Consider the following 22,763-nt stretch of genomic DNA (forward strand, 5'->3'; position numbering starts at 1 on the left):
GATGAATTAAGACAATGTTGGGAAAGAACAACACGCCATTTTTACCATTTTGATTTTCAAACCCTCCCAGCAACACCTAAGAGAATATCAAATACGGAGTAACATGTCTTCTTGGCGGTAAAAGCAACGAAAGCACTTAACTATTTTTATGTGTGTGCCATTGCCAGCCTTAAGGAACATTTCATTATCAAACATTCTTTGTTTTTTTCCCAATGCGCTGCTCGTTGTATTTACGGTGTCGTGTTGATTTTTAGGGTCCTTTACGCTGCACCCACAGTATCCACGAGGCTGCACGCGTCGGAGCAGGATCAGTTTATTATTATTTTTTTTTCATCGTTTCCTCCCCCAATCTGTTCAGTTTTCTTGCAGATTAAACATTATCCTGCGGAACGAATCCCCGGCAATAGCACGGTAATGAAGGCTATTCTACGCCTGTAGCACCCAGAAGTGAACAGTAGGCGACCCGGAAGGTCTGATTAACTCGGATTGAAGGCAGGCAGAAAGAACATCTTAACCTTTTATAATATATATTTATTTTAAATCTGCAACCGAGGTCCCAGGTCTGTATGAAATCCTTCCAATATTTTACGTCGGGCAACTTTCGGGTTATTTAGTTTGATTTTAAAACGGATGGATTGACTGATTTGAGTCTCCCAAAAAGTTGCAAAATACCCCAAGAAAGAGGAAAAAAGACGAGCGCATGTTTCAAAAAGGCAGCTTCCAAGCGCATCTGAGGGAAAAATAACGTTTAGACACAATGTAGCAGAATCAGCGTCCGCCCGTTTGCCGCTGGATTTATCTGGCAAAGCCTCCAGCGTAGCGCATCAAACGTGATGTGATTCTGCAACGCATGATTGCTGTAGGAAGTGTCTTTTTTTTTTTTGAGAGCCGGGCTATTCAAACCTGAAGGTCTTCGTAAACAATCATTGACGTCCTTAACCCTGATAAACTCCCGACAAAAATATACATACATGTTGCCCGAATGATCAGTTGTCTTACAAAGGCGAATTCTTGCTTGTAAAATTTAGGATCTGCAGAATATGGCGTCCTGTCCTTATAAAAATAAGACGGGCTGCCATTTTTGTTTTCCTTTTGTCTGAAAATTTTAATAAAACTGTCTGAGAATGTGGGAGAGGCGCTGGGGAGGACCACCGGCGTCCGCGGTTTCTTTTCTCCTCAAATCCTGCACTGGAGCCTTTTCCATTCAAAGCCGATTAAAAATGTTTTACTTGGAATTGCACCCGGAGAATATGGTAGAATAAAAGAAAAGTTAGGTAACTTTTTTTGTTCTAATGTGTATTATATTATCATTCTTGCTTGCCACGCTACAATATTAAAAGTGCATGCAAAATATAACTGAACTGTTTTTAAAAGCGGGTTAAAACACCTTTTCGTAAATCTGTTCTTTGACGCTGAATTCATTTCTGCTGGATAAATGAAGTTAGACAGGATTGATTCGGACACTTTGAACTGTAATTTTTTTTCTGTGTAATGTTGCGTCGCAAATTTCGTAGTTGGAAATGACGAAAAAATAATGAATTTCACATAGGTTAACATGACATCCCTAGTTGACACGTCGAGTAGTTTGCAGAGTTTCAGCGACATATATAGGCTTCAAAACCAATACCGAGTGAAAAACTTGTAAGTCCTTTGTGATTCTTCACTTCTATTGTAATATTATCGCGTAAAAGGTGCTTTGGAATTACAGAAAATTTAGAAATGTAAAATTGTCGAATTACTCATATTTTGCTACAGCCTCCATAATTTGCTCATAACGGGGGTGCGTTTGCTCAGCTGTAATCTTTAGCATTGAGACACTGAACAATTCATACAACTTTACTATCAGTGTCTGTTGTTTTAGGGTTATTTTTGCGTTGGTAATGAAGTGGAAGAGAGGGGAATTCTATAGACTTTTGAAACAGTACTGAAGAGAATCTTAACTTTTGTGTGAATCGTGTTTTTGTTTCTTTGAACAGTATTAGGTCTTAGATGTATACATAAATTATAGTTTTTTGACATTCTGGAATGTTATATTTTTGTATACTCTGTCATTTCTTGTAGTCTCGTTCTGTTTATAAATACTTGGCTCACTGTGAAAGCATGATTAAACATGACGAGAAAATATTTTTTCTTACTTTTTTCCTTCTCCGGTCTGTATGTGACTTTGTATGTGTGCACACCTTGTGCACACAAGCTTGCCATTCCCGGAGAACTTAGGAGTGTCAACACGGCTCCGGTTTGGTTTGTTTACATTAGTAGTTTGTTTTAGTAAAGTTAGCCATGATCCATTTATATCTGCGTCCCCTCAGGCCAGAACGTTTATACAAGTGGTGGTCTCACCGTCTCTGTGTATTGTTCCACCGCTTGATTGTTGAAGTATTTTTTTCTTGCCCAGTCATTACATGATCTTAAGAAGATCATATTCTGTGTTTCGTCTCTTTCGAGTAAAGTATTTGAATAACTGCTGCATTATTAAGATCTATTCAGAGAGCAAAAATGTTAATCTGGGCCGGAAGAAAATGAAATATTTCCTTAGTGTCGTTTTCAGAGTTACCTTGGAAATTTGTATGTTCTGAGGCTGTTTTTGCGGGTGAGTCTAGGACGATCTCGATCTCGATCTTTTTACAGTTAATCTCTTCTTTTTTTATTGGGGTTTCTCGGTGTTTGATGCTGAAAAGGTTCAAAAGTTGCTGTGAAGTTGGTAGAAATGAGGGAAAGTTGTGTGCGGCACTATGAATGAACTTTGGCACATTTCAACCAAGGAACGTTTTCCTTTGTAACATGTCGCTCGTTATGAAGCTTGGTTTCCTCACCGTAGTGATAACAGTCCCTGTCGATCTGTTTGCATTGGCACTACATATCACAGATGCCTGACTGCTTGTATGACATTCCAGAAGCATTTCCACGGTCTGTTCCCTCATAGCCACTCCATCCTCTCTGTCACAGACTTGGAATTCTGGAATGTTGTGTGTTTTCTGTAGACTGTTGCATTAAATTCGCCCCATTGTGTTCTAACTGAAGCAGAAACCAATGGTGTGTTGCTGCATGGGATAACATGTCACAGAGGGTGATGCTATGTCACATTGCAGAGAGATTGTATTCCTGGCGCCTCTCTAACTTTGAACGTAGTGTAAATATTCATTTGTTAAATTTTTTTCCTAGGGTATGGATTATTAAGTAACGATTAACTAAATTTTGTGGTGACTAATTTACTATTAAGCAAATGTGTCCTTTTAGGTTTATCATCACCTCAAACTTACCCCCAAAAAATCCACTACACAGCATTTAAGAATGTCAGGATAGGGAGTAAAGTCCTTAATTAAGACCAGCTGCTGGTACATCCAACTTACTTCGGTGTCCCTCGTTGACCCCAGGCTCAAATACCGGACCTGTTTTCCTGATTCTCCTCCTTACAGCCATTCTGTGTGTCACTGGCTTTTGTTTCAGCTGAGCTCTTAGTTATGCTTGATTGAGCGATCAGCCAGACTAACCACTGAAATCAAGTCACATTAATTTAGAGGTGTGTTTCCTGGGGAATTTTGAGTTTAGAAATAGTTTTGCGGACAAAAAGATATTTATATTTTTAAAATCTTTAATATTTTCTGTTCTTTACTTCAGAAAACAGTTTATTACTGGGACATATCTGCACAAATGAAAAATCAGCTTTTGTTCTTTTGATTTGGTTATTTCTGGGGGAAAAGTATGATTAACATGAATGAAGTTCATTCCTTTCTCTGTGTATCTGTTCCAGTTAGTATTGTGATATTCAATGTCATGTCTCATTTAATCTAAGTTTATTGAATGTGCAACAGTAAATAAACGGTGATAGGTGCAGGCAATGAAGTGAGTTTCCTTGAAAGCTTCATTTATTAATTATGGTTGCAAAATTCTTGGAATTTTCCCATTAATTCCCATATATTTCTATTAATTACCATGGAAAATTTCCAACTTGGAATATTCCCAAAATTCCCCAGCTTAACTTTCCATGAATTGGGAAGTCTCTGGAAATTTTCCACCCCTTTGCAACCCAGTCACATGTAAAAAAAAAAAGTAAGTAAATAATATATATATATTCAAAAATGTCTATGTTATAGCTAGAAGCTTTTACGGAGCATGTTTGCCTGTGCCTTGATGCTCTGATAATGTTTCCCCGCAAGCAGTGTGTGACTGAGATGGCTGGGGTCCCAGAGGATGATCAGTCTTGGGAAGTATGGTCTGGATGATGTTGCCATGGCAATAGTCACACACTGTCCGCCTTCTCGTTCCAGGATGGCCGAGCCTCGGTTTAACAACCCATATTTCTGGCCTCCACCACCTGCCATGCCGGGACAGGTAAGATAGCTCCTGTAGAGAGATGGAATACCGCTTTTGTCAAAATGACAGGTCGGGTCAAAGGTCACGTTCAAAAGTTCAGTGGGCGGAGCTTATGTTGTAGTGGGTTGAGCTTGGTTGTGTAACTGACGCAATAGCATATGGATTTAATTATTTATTTAAATATTTTTTTTTGTCTTCTTCCCCGGGGGGTTGGTTGTGTAACTGCTGCAATGGTATTTGTATTTAATTATTTATTTATTATTTTAAATGATTGTGGCTTAGGGGGCCTGGGTTGGTTGTGTTAGTGCTGCAATGGTATTTGGATTTAATTATTTATTATTTTAAATGCTTATTTTAAATGTTTATTATTTTAAAATGATATTGAGGAGAGTGCTTATGAGTGTGTATTATTTTAAAAATGATATTGATGAGAGTGCTTATGAGCGTGTGTTATTTGAATAAGTTATTATTATTATTATTTTGTGGTGCGCGGGCGGGAGTGAGCGTGGCTGGGTTACCTGATGGAGCGCGAGCGTACGGTGTGCGGTAGCGTGGTAAGGTCCCCGGGCTTCGGAGAATCAGCAAAGGACTTATTCACATACTGGTGCGGTAGCGCGGAAAGGTCCGCACGGCTTTGGATAATCCTCGGAGAGAGCGATGCGGGAGAGCTGAGAGGCGTGCTGCTGCGCGAGTCTGAGAGAAACTGTGAGAGACTGTGGGATAAAATGGTAAAGTTGGAGCAAAGAATGAGAGGAGGAGGTGCAGGGTCTATCGTCCAATAAAAACGCTCGGCGCTAGTTTTGACCGTGTGTTTTTTCCTCACGCGAGCGTTTGTATCACATCGGCGTATGGCGCCAATTTGTAAAGGTCATAAGTCGAGACATACATCGAGTCTGTCAATTTGTCCGCCAGTAAATTCTGCAGGGCCGTGCCACCTGGCCATCGAGGCGCCCCCCTACCCGGCCACGCGGGCCATACATCGAGTCTGACACTTTTGCCCTCCAGTAAATTCTGTTTAAAGTTTTGTTTTCACATACGTCCCAAATTACAGATAATTTTCTTACACAGGCACGAGTAGCATCATCAAGGCCGTACCACCTGGTCATACATCAAGTCTGACAATTTCCCCGCCAGTAAATTCTGTTTATAGTTTTGTTTGTCATACATGACCGTGCAGATATGGGGTGACAGAGACAATTAAATTGTATTGCGGCGAGCGGGGTGGGGGGGGGGGGGGGGGGCTATTCTTCCTAGGGCAGAGGCACAAGTATCTTCGAGGTCTTACCCTTCCTGCCAGCCAAAGAGGTTCATCCAGGCCTTACCCGGTGAGTATATTATTTCTTTTATTCGCGTGATAAAAATGCTAATTAATTAAATTAAATTAAATTAAATTAAAAATAACATTCTAATAATAGGTATTCTCTGTTTTTTCTATGTACAAGAGAGAGAGACTGCGCTGACCGGTCAAGAGAAAATCTACAAGAGACCTGAATCAGCAGTGTTATAAAGCACATAGCCAACGCTAATTAATAAAGAATTTAAGCATAATAGCCCAGACGTACCATGGCCTATAGCTGGTAGAAACGGAGCTATCCTACGGCCTACAAGATAAAAGCATATGGCACCAAATTGGAATCAGTAGTCTTTAAAAGAATAAATGGACTAGCAACTGTCTCTGGGGGAGCAGCCCCGGTTAGGTACTATTAAGCAGCATAGCAACTGTCTCTGGGGGAGCAGCCCCGGTTAGGTACTATTAAGCAGCATTTAGTGACATGCATCAAAACACATTTTTTAAAACTTTGACAGAATAAAGTCTTAGTTATTTTAATAAATATGTTTTTCAGTAAATGTTTATTCACGCGCATGCGGACAAACACACACCCCGGAGGTCAAACTAAAAAAAAGTTGATACAAACTACAGTTGTATCGGACACGCACACAAAAACACGAGAGTTTGCTCAATCAAAAAACACCAAACATATATAGTTCACGTTTTTTATTAAAATGTATAAGGATTGTTTTCTTATAGCGAAATTTTAAATTAATATGAGTGGGATATAAGTCATTTAGGCAACAGGATTTGAGGAAGAACCTAAATAGCAGCTAGAAATGACCGACCAGGCAGGCAGAAGTCTGCTTTTCTTATCTCACAAGTCATGGAAGGGTGGGAGGGGGGCCACATAAGTGTAGGGTAGGAACTGTGGAATCAGGCAGGGGTGCAAGAATTTAGGATATAGTCTTGTTATTTTAAAGAAGGTGTACATGATTATTTAATTATATTTAAAGAAGGTGTACATGATTATTTAATTATATTTAATAGGAACCAGTAAGCTGCATTTAGCACCATGCTGCAAATACACATAAAAAACTTTAAAGAATAAGGTCTTAGTTATTTTAATAAAGACATCCTACAAGGTGCCCACGGCCCCAGCTTATATAATCTACAAGCTTGATCTGAGATGCTTGCTGGAGTACAATGCTAAGTTGACAACGGTAACGGAGCTGCAGACTGTTTGATAGTTAATGAAACATAGTTCAAATTCAACAGTGTCAGCAGTCATCCACTATGCAGGGAGACTACAGATTCACTATAACGACCCCATTTATCTGCTAGAATTATTTAAAAATTGTTTTTGACAGAATAAAGCCTTAGTTATTTTAATAAATATGTTTTTTCAGTAAATGTATATTCATGCTCATGTGCACAAACACACACACACACACACACACACACACACACACACACACACACACACGCACACCGGTGGTCAGGGGCTATAGAGTTTAACTTTAGGTCTGTGAAAGTATAGGACCGCCATGTGTATACAGACCCCAAAACATACTAACTTAGTCGTTCATGAGTCTTATTGTAAAAAACCACACAAAATAGACTTGTAAATTTTAAAGAAAACACATTAACAGCTTTTGTTAATGTTTAAATGTATAAAAACTTTAGATGTGTTTGTTAAACAGTCAAACAAAAATGTGTTATTTTAAAGTAGTATAAAATATAACCTTAACTTTGGACGCAAGATGAACAACCTACACAGACACAAACACAGACAGACACACACACACAGCAAAACCCCAAGCATGCGCACAAGCGCACAACCAAAGGTTGGGAAGTGTGCTTTCCTTATCTCACAAGTCATGGAAGGGTGGGAGGGGGGCCATATAAGTGAGGGGTAGGAACTGTGGAATCAGGCAAGGGTGTAAGAATTTAGGATATAGTCTTGTTATTTTAAAGAAGGTGTACATGATTATTTAATTACATTTAATAGCAACCAGTAAGCTGCATTTACACATTAAATGCAAATACACTTTAAAACTTTAAAGAATGGTAATATAACTTGACCATAGTTTTTAGTTACACAAATATTTTAAGACGTAACATGAACGTTTTTCAAAGTAAGATGTACAAATGTTTTAAAATGTGACATGAAAGTTTTTCAAAGTAAGATGTACAAGTATTTTAAAATGTAACATGAAAGTTTTTCAAAGTAAGATGTACAAATGTTTTAAAATGTAACATTAAAGTTTTTCAAAGTAAGATGTACAACTGTTTTAAGACGTAACATAAAAGTTTTTCAAAGTAAGATGTACAGATGTTTTAAGATGTAAGATGTTTGGGTGTTTTACAAAAACATTTTGTTATATGTTTGCAGCCCAAACGTATTTTTAAAATGTACAAAGTTTTATGCATTCATTTTGTGAATTAGTTTTGAAATCTAATATGAACATGGCTTTTATTTTACAAAAGCAAAGTTGTAAAAATTTTGTAGGGTTTTTATCAAAGGAGATTTTGTTAATGTAACATAAAGTTTTTTTATTTTCAAAGTTGCACAAGTGTTTCAAAATGTATCATGTATACGTGTGTTGTATTTTTCAAGCTTGTACAAAAATGTTTATGCACATTTATCAAATGAGTTTTTAAAATGTACCATGACCGGGTGTTTTATTATTCAAAATAAAAGTTGTACATATGTTTTGTTATATGTATGCACCACGGTTGTGTTTTTAAAATGTACTAATTTTGTGAGGTGGTGGGAATAAAGCATATTTAAAGGGGTACCTCTCATGGAATCTACCAATCTTTACCAGCTGATGAACCCTGAGCCACACGGGGACAGGGGGTTTTAACCGTGAGACTCGACACCTAGGCATTAGATCCTTATGTCAACAATGGTCCCCATGCATGTACCCAGTGTAGGGTCAGGTCCAGAGAAAGCTGTAACTACGAGTGCACCTGGTTAACAGCATTTAATTTATAACAGTACGAGCTAGAAAAATGCATTTAGCAGTCGCATTAAAACACGTTAAAGACTTTAAAGAATAAAGCCTTAGTTATTTTTTAATAAAGATGGCTTTTCAGTAAATGTTGACTTTCCTACAAGGTGACCCCCGAGGCCTATGCTTATAGCATCCGGGTGCCTGATTTGAGATGCTTACTGAGGATGCCATGTTAACACCGGTAACTGAGCTGCACCATGTGTCACACTTAATGAAACTTAGTCCTAATTCAACAGAACCAGTCGTCATCCACTTTGCAGTGAGATTTCTGAGCGAAAAGTGAGCAAAGTTTCATTTTCTTACTTTACCACCTATCGGTTAGTAAGGGAAATGGAGACGGTAATATGTCGGACACGTCAATGGCACTGAGCACGAGGGAGTGTGCGGTGTGGCGCGAGCTGCTAGCTGATGTAACGCTGCGAACAGTGGGGCTCTTACGTTTTTAAGATGCGGCTAACTATCCCCGAGACACTTTAGCCAGGTTCGTGTATATTTGCTCTTAATGCTGCTGTCAATGCCAGGAGGGAGCTGGCTAGCAATAACATCTTTAGCTGGTCTTAAAGCTTGCTGTATTTTTCATTCAGTACATACACGGTTTAGAAGAAAACCTAATCGACATTTAAATAAATAAAAAATAAACGTACAAAACTATTGAAATCCACCAGAAGCATGTGCATATTTTTCTGGTTTGCATGTTATGTGTGGTTGTCTAAGCACCGTCGGGCCTAGTGTTTGATAGGTGATGGAGAAGCATACGGTCGTAAACTGCATGCGCTTATGCCAACAGGTGTTTAACATACAAACATAGACGCTTTCTTTAACGTGAAACATTTAAAGGCTCATTCTGTTTTGTCGACATTCTTAATTTTATTCAAGTAGCCTCTAATCACCTTACACTTGTTCTATTTTACTGTAGAGTATTTTAAAACAATGTCACTGTAATGTCACCACATGTCAAAGCTAACAAGGTAACATGATTGTATCAGCGGAACAAAAAGCCGTCGCCTGGATATGTATAGACAGATCATATATTGCTCAGCAAATCGACCGCATTATGAAATCTATTTGTATTTAGACAAATATATTGGGAATGAAGTGTCGCGTTTTAAGAGGCAGACATTGAGGCCGAATTTAAGTTGGTCACAAATGTATTTTTCTTCTGCAGCTAGAAGCGTCGTCTGAGCCTGATTTTAACTGGCATGTCGGTGTGGGATTCTTATAGTAGAAGTTATGTGAATTGCGGTACTCTGAAATTAAGTGATATGTGTATTAGAATCGTGAAGTGTCATCTTCCTTTTGTTTTAGCTTCCCCCTAGGCATTTTTATGAACTGTATTGCAATATCAGACAGTGTGTCATGAATTTCTGAAGGCATGTTATATATGACCGTTCCTTGGATACGTCTCTTGTACAGTAGTTACAGTTTGTCAGGACAAGACTGTTTGCCTAATGTGACATGGTGAACAAGTCCTGTGATTAAAGCATGTCTGCTGCTTAAAACATTGTGTTGTATGATGAAGGTTTCTTGCCGGTACATGTTGAATTACATTAGAATATTCAAGTATTATTTTTTAAATCATTTAATGAAATAGGTATTTATCTCATTATTGATGATGCCTGTGGTCCACCTGTATGACAAGTAACCTGTCCCGGACAGAGGTTTCTTCAAGGCCTGTTGTAGGAACCCCATGGTGTAGCATTATGAGAAAGTATACAGGGAGTAGTACAAATGAGCAGTCGCCCTGCCCCTCTTTTACTCATTTTGGATGCTTAAATTACTAAATTGTGTCTTTAATGCTATTCTGTATGATTCTATGGTCTGAGTGAGTCTCCAGTACTACATGAATGGTAAACTTAAAAACTCTACTTCTCTTAGCTTAATAATATTTTCTTTCTTGAGTTGAATTAGTTTGTGTCTAATTTTCATTTTATTGATTTTCTGCACACTTGGATTATTTATTTGCCCCCCTTGTCTTAAAGGCTAGAGGGGGTCTGTGCTTGTGACCTGGCAATTATTTTCGGTGTTTGTCACTAAACTTGCAATATAAAATTTGAAGACAGGTCTGTGACCTGTGCTTGCAACAAAAAACGTCTAAGTGGTAGTAGGCAAAGCACAGCACTGCCTATACTTTCTGAAAAGGCTAATCTTTTATGGCACAGACAGGAAAAGGTGATGATCCACTAGCAGCTCCAAGACGAAAATGGGGTTTATTAAAGAAAAACAGAGCACCCTGGGGTAAAATACTAAACAAAAAGGCCGTGAGGGGTCCGAAACTAGCTGGGAGAAATAAGATTGAACTAAAGAAATCATTAAGTAACACAACTAAGGAACTAGGCTAAACAGAGAGCAGGACTAAAAAACCAAGAAAAGGTGATGATCCACTAGCAGCTCCAAGACGAAAATGGGGTTTATTAAAGAAAAACAGAGCACCCTGGGGTAAAATACTAAACAAAAAGGCCGTGAGGGGTCCGAAACTAGCTGGGAGAAATAAGATTGAACTAAAGAAATCATTAAGTAACACAACTAAGGAACTAGGCTAAACAGAGAGCAGGACTAAAAAACCAAGCACACAGTTCACAACTAACACTGACCACAGACAGACGGACGGACAAACGAATGCATGTGCCACACACACACACACACACACACACACACACACACACACACACACACACACACACACACACTGTGAAATGACTGGTTGGTTTTTTAGTCCTGCTCTCTGTTTAGCCTAGTTCCTTAGTTGTGTTACTTAATGATTTCTTTAGTTCAATCTTATTTCTCCCAGCTAGTTTCGGACCCCTCACGGCCTTTTTGTTTAGTATTTTACCCCAGGGTGCTCTGTTTTTCTTTAATAAACCCCATTTTCGTCTTGGAGCTGCTAGTGGATCATCACCTTTTCTTGGTTTTTTAGTCCTGCTCTCTGTTTAGCCTAGTTCCTTAGTTGTGTTACTTAATGATTTCTTTAGTTCAATCTTATTTCTCCCAGCTAGTTTCGGACCCCTCACGGCCTTTTTGTTTAGTATTTTACCCCAGGGTGCTCTGTTTTTCTTTAATAAACCCCATTTTCGTCTTGGAGCTGCTAGTGGATCATCACCTTTTCCTGTCTGTGCCATAAAAGATTAGCCTTTTCAGAAAGTATAGGCAGTGCTGTGCTTTGCCTACTACCACTTAGACGTTTTTTGTTGCAAGCACAGGTCACAGACCTGTCTTCAAATTTTATATTGCAAGTTTAGTGACAAACACCGAAAATAATTGCCAGGTCACAAGCACAGACCCCCTCTAGCCTTTAAGACAAGGGGGGCAAATAAATAATCCAAGTGTGCAGAAAATCAATAAAATGAAAATTAGACACAAACTAATTCAACTCAAGAAAGAAAATATTATTAAGCTAAGAGAAGTAGAGTTTTTAAGTTTACCATTCATGTAGTACTGGAGACTCACTCAGACCATAGAATCATACAGAATAGCATTAAAGACACAATTTAGTAATTTAAGCATCCAAAATGAGTAAAAGAGGGGCAGGGCGACTGCTCATTTGTACTACTCCCTGTATACTTTCTCATAATGCTACACCATGGGGTTCCTACAACAGGCCTTGAAGAAACCTCTGTCCGGGACAGGTTACTTGTCATACAGGTGGACCACAGGCATCATCAATAATGAGATAAATACCTATTTCATTAAATGATTTAAAAAATAATACTTGAATATTCTAATGTAATTCAACATGTACCGGCAAGAAACCTTCATCATACAACACAATGTTTTAAGCAGCAGACATGCTTTAATCACAGGACTTGTTCACCATGTCACATTAGGCAAACAGTCTTGTCCTGACAAACTGTAACTACTGTACAAGAGACGTATCCAAGGAACGGTCATATATAACATGCCTTCAGAAATTCATGACACACTGTCTGATATTGCAATACAGTTCATAAAAATGCCTAGGGGGAAGCTAAAACAAAAGGAAGATGACACTTCACGATTCTAATACACATATCACTTAATTTCAGAGTACCGCAATTCACATAACTTCTACTATAAGAATCCCACACCGACATGCCAGTTAAAATCAGGCTCAGACGACGCTTCTAGCTGCAGAAGAAAAATACATTTGTGACCAACTTAAATTCGGCCTCAATGTCTGCCTCTTAAAACGCGACACTTCATTCCCAATATATTTGTCTAAATACAAATAGATTTCATAATGCGGTCGATTTGCTGAGCAATATATGATCTGTCTATACATATCCAGGCGACGGCTTTTTGTTCCGCTGATACAATCATGTTACCTTGTTAGCTTTGACATGTGGTGACATTACAGTGACATTGTTTTAAAATACTCTACAGTAAAATAGAACAAGTGTAAGGTGATTAGAGGCTACTTGAATAAAATTAAGAATGTCGACAAAACAGAATGAGCCTTTAAATGTTTCACGTTAAAGAAAGCGTCTATGTTTGTATGTTAAACACCTGTTGGCATAAGCGCATGCAGTTTACGACCGTATGCTTCTCCATCACCTATCAAACACTAGGCCCGACGGTGCTTAGACAACCACACATAACATGCAAACCAGAAAAATATGCACATGCTTCTGGTGGATTTCAATAGTTTTGTACGTTTATTTTTTATTTATTTAAATGTCGATTAGGTTTTCTTCTAAACCGTGTATGTACTGAATGAAAAATACAGCAAGCTTTAAGACCAGCTAAAGATGTTATTGCTAGCCAGCTCCCTCCTGGCATTGACAGCAGCATTAAGAGCAAATATACACGAACCTGGCTAAAGTGTCTCGGGGATAGTTAGCCGCATCTTAAAAACGTAAGAGCCCCACTGTTCGCAGCGTTACATCAGCTAGCAGCTCGCGCCACACCGCACACTCCCTCGTGCTCAGTGCCATTGACGTGTCCGACATATTACCGTCTCCATTTCCCTTACTAACCGATAGGTGGTAAAGTAAGAAAATGAAACTTTGCTCACTTTTCGCTCAGAAATCTCACTGCAAAGTGGATGACGACTGGTTCTGTTGAATTAGGACTAAGTTTCATTAAGTGTGACACATGGTGCAGCTCAGTTACCGGTGTTAACATGGCATCCTCAGTAAGCATCTCAAATCAGGCACCCGGATGCTATAAGCATAGGCCTCGGGGGTCACCTTGTAGGAAAGTCAACATTTACTGAAAAGCCATCTTTATTAAAAATAACTAAGGCTTTATTCTTTAAAGTCTTTAACGTGTTTTAATGCGACTGCTAAATGCATTTTTCTAGCTCGTACTGTTATAAATTAAATGCTGTTAACCAGGTGCACTCGTAGTTACAGCTTTCTCTGGACCTGACCCTACACTGGGTACATGCATGGGGACCATTGTTGACATAAGGATCTAATGCCTAGGTGTCGAGTCTCACGGTTAAAACCCCCAGTCCCCGTGTGGCTCAGGGTTCATCAGCTGGTAAAGATTGGTAGATTCCATGAGAGGTACCCCTTTAAATATGCTTTATTCCCACCACCTCACAAAATTAGTACATTTTAAAAACACAACCGTGGTGCATACATATAACAAAACATATGTACAACTTTTATTTTGAATAATAAAACACCCGGTCATGGTACATTTTAAAAACTCATTTGATAAATGTGCATAAACATTTTTGTACAAGCTTGAAAAATACAACACACGTATACATGATACATTTTGAAACACTTGTGCAACTTTGAAAATAAAAAAACTTTATGTTACATTAACAAAATCTCCTTTGATAAAAACCCTACAAAATTTTTACAACTTTGCTTTTGTAAAATAAAAGCCATGTTCATATTAGATTTCAAAACTAATTCACAAAATGAATGCATAAAACTTTGTACATTTTAAAAATACGTTTGGGCTGCAAACACATAACAAAATGTTTTTGTAAAACACCCAAACATCTTACATCTTAAAACATCTGTACATCTTACTTTGAAAAACTTTTATGTAATGTCTTAAAACAGTTGTACATCTTACTTTGAAAAACTTTAATGTTACATTTTAAAACATTTCTACATCTTACTTTGAAAAACTTTCATGTTACATTTTAAAATACTTGTACATCTTACTTTGAAAAACTTTCATGTCACATTTTAAAACATTTGTACATCTTACTTTGAAAAACTTTCATGTTACATTTTAAAACATTTGTGTAACTAAAAACTATGGTCAAGTTATATTACCATTCTTTAAAGTTTTTAAGTGTTTTTGCATTTAATGTGTAAATGCAGCTTACTAGTTGCTATTAAATATAATTAAATAATCATGTACACCTTCTTTAAAATAACAAGACTATATCCTAAATTCTTACACCCTTGCCTGATTCCACAGTTCCTACCCCCCACTTATGTGTCCCCCATCCCCCCCTTCCATGACTTGTGAGATAAGGAAAAGCACATTTCCCAACCTTTGGTTGTGCGCTTGTGCGCATGCTTGGGGTTTTGCTGTGTGTGTGTGTCTGTCTGTGTTTGTGTGTGTGTAGGTTGTTCATCTTGCGTCCAAAGTTAAGGTTATATTTTATACTACTTTAAAATAACACATTTTTGTTTGACTGTTTTACAAACACATCTAAAGTTTTTATACATGTAAACATTAACAAAAGCTGTTAATGTCTTTTCTTTAAAATTTACAAGTCTATTTTGTGTGGTTTTTCACAATAAGACTCATGAACGACTAAGTTAGTATGTTTTGGGGTCTGTATACACATGGCGGTCCTATACTTTCACAGACCTAAAGTTAAACTCTATAGCCCCTGACCACCGGTGTGCGTGTGTGTGTGTGTGTGTGTGTGTGTGTGTGTGTGTGTGTGTGTGTTTGTGCACATGAGCATGAATATACATTTACTGAAAAAACATATTTATTAAAATAACTAAGGCTTTATTCTGTCAAAAACAATTTTTAAATAATTCTAGCAGATAAATGGGGTCGTTATAGTGAATCTGTAGTCTCCCTGCATAGTGGATGACTGCTGACACTGTTGAATTTGAACTATGTTTCATTAACTATCAAACAGTCTGCAGCTCCGTTACCGTTGTCAACTTAGCATTGTACTCCAGCAAGCATCTCAGATCAAGCTTGTAGATTATATAAGCTGGGGCCGTGGGCACCTTGTAGGATGTCTTTATTAAAATAACTAAGACCTTATTCTTTAAAGTTTTTTATGTGTATTTGCAGCATGGTGCTAAATGCAGCTTACTGGTTCCTATTAAATATAATTAAATAATCATGTACACCTTCTTTAAATATAATTAAATAATCATGTACACCTTCTTTAAAATAACAAGACTATATCCTAAATTCTTGCACCCCTGCCTGATTCCACAGTTCCTACCCTACACTTATGTGGCCCCCCTCCCACCCTTCCATGACTTGTGAGATAAGAAAAGCAGACTTCTGCCTGCCTGGTCGGTCATTTCTAGCTGCTATTTAGGTTCTTCCTCAAATCCTGTTGCCTAAATGACTTATATCCCACTCATATTAATTTAAAATTTCGCTATAAGAAAACAATCCTTATACATTTTAATAAAAAACGTGAACTATATATGTTTGGTGTTTTTTGATTGAGCAAACTCTCGTGTTTTTGTGTGCGTGTCCGATACAACTGTAGTTTGTATCAACTTTTTTTTAGTTTGACCTCCGGGGTGTGTGTTTGTCCGCATGCGCGTGAATAAACATTTACTGAAAAACATATTTATTAAAATAACTAAGACTTTATTCTGTCAAAGTTTTAAAAAATGTGTTTTGATGCATGTCACTAAATGCTGCTTAATAGTACCTAACCGGGGCTGCTCCCCCAGAGACAGTTGCTATGCTGCTTAATAGTACCTAACCGGGGCTGCTCCCCCAGAGACAGTTGCTAGTCCATTTATTCTTTTAAAGACTACTGATTCCAATTTGGTGCCATATGCTTTTATCTTGTAGGCCGTAGGATAGCTCCGTTTCTACCAGCTATAGGCCATGGTACGTCTGGGCTATTATGCTTAAATTCTTTATTAATTAGCGTTGGCTATGTGCTTTATAACACTGCTGATTCAGGTCTCTTGTAGATTTTCTCTTGACCGGTCAGCGCAGTCTCTCTCTCTTGTACATAGAAAAAACAGAGAATACCTATTATTAGAATGTTATTTTTAATTTAATTTAATTTAATTTAATTAATTAGCATTTTTATCACGCGAATAAAAGAAATAATATACTCACCGGGTAAGGCCTGGATGAACCTCTTTGGCTGGCAGGAAGGGTAAGACCTCGAAGATACTTGTGCCTCTGCCCTAGGAAGAATAGCCCCCCCCCCCCCCCCCACCCCGCTCGCCGCAATACAATTTAATTGTCTCTGTCACCCCATATCTGCACGGTCATGTATGACAAACAAAACTATAAACAGAATTTACTGGCGGGGAAATTGTCAGACTTGATGTATGACCAGGTGGTACGGCCTTGATGATGCTACTCGTGCCTGTGTAAGAAAATTATCTGTAATTTGGGACGTATGTGAAAACAAAACTTTAAACAGAATTTACTGGAGGGCAAAAGTGTCAGACTCGATGTATGGCCCGCGTGGCCGGGTAGGGGGGCGCCTCGATGGCCAGGTGGCACGGCCCTGCAGAATTTACTGGCGGACAAATTGACAGACTCGATGTATGTCTCGACTTATGACCTTTACAAATTGGCGCCATACGCCGATGTGATACAAACGCTCGCGTGAGGAAAAAACACACGGTCAAAACTAGCGCCGAGCGTTTTTATTGGACGATAGACCCTGCACCTCCTCCTCTCATTCTTTGCTCCAACTTTACCATTTTATCCCACAGTCTCTCACAGTTTCTCTCAGACTCGCGCAGCAGCACGCCTCTCAGCTCTCCCGCATCGCTCTCTCCGAGGATTATCCAAAGCCGTGCGGACCTTTCCGCGCTACCGCACCAGTATGTGAATAAGTCCTTTGCTGATTCTCCGAAGCCCGGGGACCTTACCACGCTACCGCACACCGTACGCTCGCGCTCCATCAGGTAACCCAGCCACGCTCACTCCCGCCCGCGCACCACAAAATAATAATAATAATAACTTATTCAAATAACACACGCTCATAAGCACTCTCATCAATATCATTTTTAAAATAATACACACTCATAAGCACTCTCCTCAATATCATTTTAAAATAATAAACATTTAAAATAAGCATTTAAAATAATAAATAATTAAATCCAAATACCATTGCAGCACTAACACAACCAACCCAGGCCCCCTAAGCCACAATCATTTAAAATAATAAATAAATAATTAAATACAAATACCATTGCAGCAGTTACACAACCAACCCCCCGGGGAAGAAGACAAAAAAAAATATTTAAATAAATAATTAAATCCATATGCTATTGCGTCAGTTACACAACCAAGCTCAACCCACTACAACATAAGCTCCGCCCACTGAACTTTTGAACGTGACCTTTGACCCGACCTGTCATTTTGACAAAAGCGGTATTCCATCTCTCTCTCTTCCTGTTAACCACCCACCCCAGAAAATAAATACAATAAAGTCACAGAATCTTCTGTATCTGATCACAGTGTTACAATCCGGTTAGAGCAGAATAGGACAAGCTATGGCCCACAGGCTGCGTCCGGACTGCCAACAGCTTTAGTCAGCCCTTTAAGCCAACAATTATTCAAATAACATTTGTTAATAGTTTTAGTTTATAGTGATATTGTGATAACGGTGTACATAGTCATCCAGGGCACTAGATGGCGCTAGATCAGCTGCACTACTCTCATTCAAGAGAAATCCTGTTTTAGGTTTTCTTTTACGTTTTTCCTCATCAACTTTTGGAATATTTCTACATTATCTTGCAATACATGTTTATTAATGATTGTGCTGTGGATGTTCAAAGTACAAAGTGTAGTATAAACAGACTAATAACAAAAACTAAGTGACAGAGACATGTCAAGTCAAGTAGGTGTTTATTGTCATTTCAACCATACATACAGTATATAGTGAAATGAGAGAACGTTCCTCCATGTCCTGTACATTGTGCTTTAAGCAGTAGATTATGGGGGACAATGCACACAATTTTATTTTCAGATTATTTATTTTTATATGTATTCATAATTGCATGGTATCCAATTTTCCTTATCATATTAGTTATATTAAAAGTGCACATATGATTAAATTTACATTAGGTCATCTATAACGGAAGTGACCTGTTCTACAATTAAGATTGAATGTGGTCTTTGGGCCATAAAGTTTGCCTACCCCTGGTTTAGAGTACATGGACATTCTCAAAAAGTGTTTTTTCTGTCCCCTGGTGGAGAGTGGGGGGTATTACAGTAGTGAGTCACGATACACCTTTAGAAATCAAATGGGATGGAGCTCAAAGGGACCAATTTGAAATCAGTGTTGTGTTCTTACCTCCAAGTTAAAAATAATTTATAAAGTAATTCAACAAACAGATTGTAAAATTACCCAGGCAAAGGCTTAATTGTTTCAGTTTAGCTTATGTGAGAAGAGTTATCTCAAAAGGGATCTGTTTCAGTTCACATTTAACTAGATATGACTCTGATTTCCAGTTGCTTTTTGGATCAAAGAAACCACATTTGCAAATCGAAAAAAAATCATTGCTCATCAGAAGATGTCACTGCTTTGCGTCACCCTTAGTTTTGCTTAAAAGTTGTCCGGCGACTCAAAAAGTCGTTTGCATCATATGACCAACAGGGGGTGCTAAACAGGTCCTTAAGAATACACCTTACAAATAACATTTTGTTTTAAAGGGATTAGTACTTGTTTTGGAGGGAATATGTTTTATTTCCAAACCTTCATTAAGTCAGATGGTTTCTTAATGTATTTGCCTCACTTCTGTGATGCTTTAGGTAAAATCCCTGCTATATAAATACATTTAAAAAGTCCTACATGTGTGTATTATGTTGCATATGCACTGCTTATTATTAGGGGCAGGTTTTCATACTGATGATGTTGTAAATATGATCCATTTCTGGAAGCTCATTCACCTCAGTGCTTATAAGGAGGTGATTAAGATTATTGATCTGTGGATGTTTCTCCTCGCTTCCGAAACTGGGAATGAGTGCACTTATGGCTGGGTAATATGACAAAATATTTTCTCATGATTCATTTACCCGTAAGTCTATCAGTAGTCATCACGATAAGTCACGTTCAGTGCTCCAATTTTGCCTAAAATTCCCTTAGGATTCTCTTAAACAGATGGAGACCACGAATTGAATGGACTGCAAAGTGAGATCAAATCAAATTTTTATAGATAAATCATATAATTTTTTATCAGAAATTTTGTCAGTTGGCCACTAAAGATCAAATCAGTTCAGCTAATGACTCCATGTCTCCACAGACTTGTCTCTCCTGTTCCGTCGTCATTCTCATTTAGGATGCAGAACTGCAGGCAGCCTGTCCTTTGGTCTGCAGCACGCAGGGGCCCTACAAGCCTGCCTGGTGTTAGTCAGCATCCGTAACTCGGGGGGATGGGACACCTCTAGCTGCATCTCCTGCATTCTTTTTCGAACATAAGAGCCTGACAAGATGTACTTTTTGCTTTTACCATATTTAGCAGATGACTAATCACCTGTCTTGTTACTCTTTGGCCTAGACATGGTCAATCCCCTGACGATTACTGTGTATTTATAAATGCATCTCTGATACTCCTCTGAGTCATACATTCAAACAAGCAGTATTATCGTCTGCTAAGATCAATGTCATGATATAACATAGAACAGAATGTTCTGGTAACAATCATCTCTGACGCAAATCACCGAGGGCGACAGGAATTAATGCATTAAGCCTGCAATTTCACCTGTTTTATAAATTTTACAATCTTACAGTTTTATGTTTATACACGAATATTTAAGTATAATATTCTGTGCTTTTGGTATGTTGGTCAAGAAAATTAAAGGTTAAACTGCTTAAGTATAACTTTAGCTGAGTTGATGTTTTGATATATGGTAAATAGTATAACAATCACAAAAACCAATTGACAAAATATGTAATGTGAGTCTGTGGAATGCCAGTCATCTTTCATTCGTTCACTCCTCATATTAACTGAATAAAGTGTGTATTCTTTCCCATATACAGTGAGGGAAATAAGTATTTGACCCCTTGCTGAATTCTTAAGTTGACCCATTAATAAAGAACTGAGAAGTCTGTAATTTCACTGGTATGTTTATTTAAACAGGAAAAGATAGATAATTAACAAAACAAGCAAAAAAAAAAATCATTATGTAACAACTACAAACCAATTTGTCATTTATCTAGGGAAATAAGTATTTGATCCCCTACAAGCCAGCAAGTAATTAGGTCAAGTACATGTGCACTAACACAGCACAAGTAGTTCTTAATTAAGTATTAACAGATACCAAGCCATCATTGTCATTTAATGGCACTAATTTGTTAAATAGTATTCTTCGGTCACTAACCTGTCTACGTCTTCAACCTTATCACTCTGGGAAATACCAAAGAGACGTCTAAGGACATTGGAGAAAAGATTGTTGACCTTCACAAAGGTGGAATTGGCTGCATTACCATCAGCAAACAACCTGGTGAGGAAGTGACAACTGTTGGTGGAATTATTCGCAAATGGAAGAAAGACAAAATAACTGTCAATCTCCCTCAGTCTGGGGCCCCAAGGAAGATTTTATCTCATGCCGCATCACTGATCTTAAGAATGGTGAGGGCTAACCCAAGATATACACAGGAGGAGCTCGTTAATGATCCCAAAGCAGCAGGGACCCCAGTCACCAAGAAAACCATTGGTAACATATGCCGAAATCCCGCAATGCTCGCAAAGAACCCCTGTACTCTCCTGTGGAGAGGTTCTCAGAAAGGTTCCTCGTAACTTTGTGACAATGCAGCCACAGAAATTCTATTATATGGAATTTACACAAGAATCTTTGTCATACTGCTGTTTACCCAACTCCAGGCTTATAAATGTTAGAGGTATTGGTAAAAAAAATAAGAACAATATGAGACAAAGCAATATGGAAATGCAAAAAAATAAATTATTTAGTTTTTTTTATTTCATATTGAAATACCTTGATCATTACAGTCTCTGTAGAAGGTTAGGGTGGTATCTGATTTTCATACAGTTATACCATATGGTATTTTAACAGTAGTTTCAAAAGCAACACTGCTTCATTATTCTTGGCAATAAAATTCTCCGAGTAGGGGGCTGGGGGGGGGGGGGGGGACATAGCCAAACATACCGCTGTACCTCCCAAGCCTGCATTGAGGCAAAGAGAGGAAGTGTGACACCTCTGGCATCTGTGACCAACTTTAGGGAATGTGCATTGCGGTCCATATTGAGTCTGTAAAGAAACACATGATTGCCACTCGTTCATCATGGAGGCTTTACCACATTTTTGGGATTTAACTGCCTGTGGAATACCATTAGTATTATACCACAGACAGGATGAAGAGTAAGGAATTACTTGTAATGTTGCCACTGTTTCAGGTCAGAGAGCAATAGCATCATGAATAGCATGTGGACCTACAGCGAGTCGCTAAGTGGGCGGAGCCTCTGTGCTTCTGATTGGAAGATCGCTAGTTCAAACCCAGCCTCTGCAGTAAAATCACATGACCGTGGGTCCTTGAGCTAGGCCCTTAATCCCCAGCTCCAGGGCTGTCATTCGCTACCAAGCTTGCTCTCACCTATGTTTGGTATATGGACAAAAGTATTGGGACACCAGGCCAGTACACCTACAAGAAATTTTATGATATCCCATTCTCAATCCATAGGCATCAATATGGAGTTGCTCCGTCCTTTGCCAGTATGACAGCTGCCTGTCTTCTGGGAAGGTTTTCCACAAGATTTTGTAGTGTGTTTGTGGGAAGTTTGCTCATTCATCCAGAAGAGCATTTCTGAGGTCTGGCACCTGATGTTGGGTGTGAAGGCCTGGCTCACAATCTCTGCTCTAGTTCATCCCAAAGGTGTTCAATGGGGTTGAGGTCAAGGCTCTGCTATCCCTGCTGGCCCCTGGAGGATGGGCTCCCCCTTTGAGTCTGGTCCCTCCCAAGGTTTCTTCCTTCTACGGAGTTTTTCCTTGCCACTGTCGCCTATGGCTTACTCACTGGGGGCTTTGGGTGAGGATGCTGTAAAGCGCTTTGAGACAATGTAATGTTG

General features: G+C 38.6%; 1 protein-coding gene and 2 long non-coding RNA genes across 10 annotated transcripts in view; 2 read left to right on the forward strand and 1 right to left on the reverse strand.

Annotated features, from left to right (window-relative positions):
* The first annotated feature begins 269 nt into the window (after positions 1-269).
* Positions 270-22,763, forward strand: part of znf362a (zinc finger protein 362a) — a 31,483-nt gene continuing 8,989 nt past the window's right edge. For 2 of the 8 annotated variants that reach the window (XM_049023524.1, XM_049023530.1), the window contains exons 1-2: positions 270-560; positions 4,269-4,332. In XM_049023524.1, coding sequence (XP_048879481.1) covers positions 4,270-4,332 — 63 coding nt within the window. In that variant the 5' untranslated portion in view covers positions 270-560; position 4,269. Of the gene's footprint in view, positions 561-587; positions 1,275-1,302; positions 1,642-4,268; positions 4,333-22,763 lie in introns of those variants that run through there. The other 6 variants (XM_049023528.1, XM_049023531.1, XM_049023527.1 and 3 more) reach the window with 5 other exon arrangements.
* On the forward strand, positions 5,551-7,595 carry LOC125747917 (uncharacterized). The gene is made up of 3 exons (XR_007399401.1): positions 5,551-5,639; positions 5,757-6,570; positions 7,565-7,595. It is a non-coding gene; the product is annotated as an uncharacterized LOC125747917 (long non-coding RNA).
* Positions 16,327-16,924, reverse strand: LOC125747916 (uncharacterized). Its single transcript, XR_007399400.1, has 2 exons — positions 16,834-16,924; positions 16,327-16,716 (listed from the first exon to the last, which is right to left on the reverse strand). It is a non-coding gene; the product is annotated as an uncharacterized LOC125747916 (long non-coding RNA).

This window comes from Brienomyrus brachyistius, chromosome 8 (assembly GCF_023856365.1).
Source record: "Brienomyrus brachyistius isolate T26 chromosome 8, BBRACH_0.4, whole genome shotgun sequence".
NCBI lineage: Eukaryota > Metazoa > Chordata > Actinopteri > Osteoglossiformes > Mormyridae > Brienomyrus > Brienomyrus brachyistius.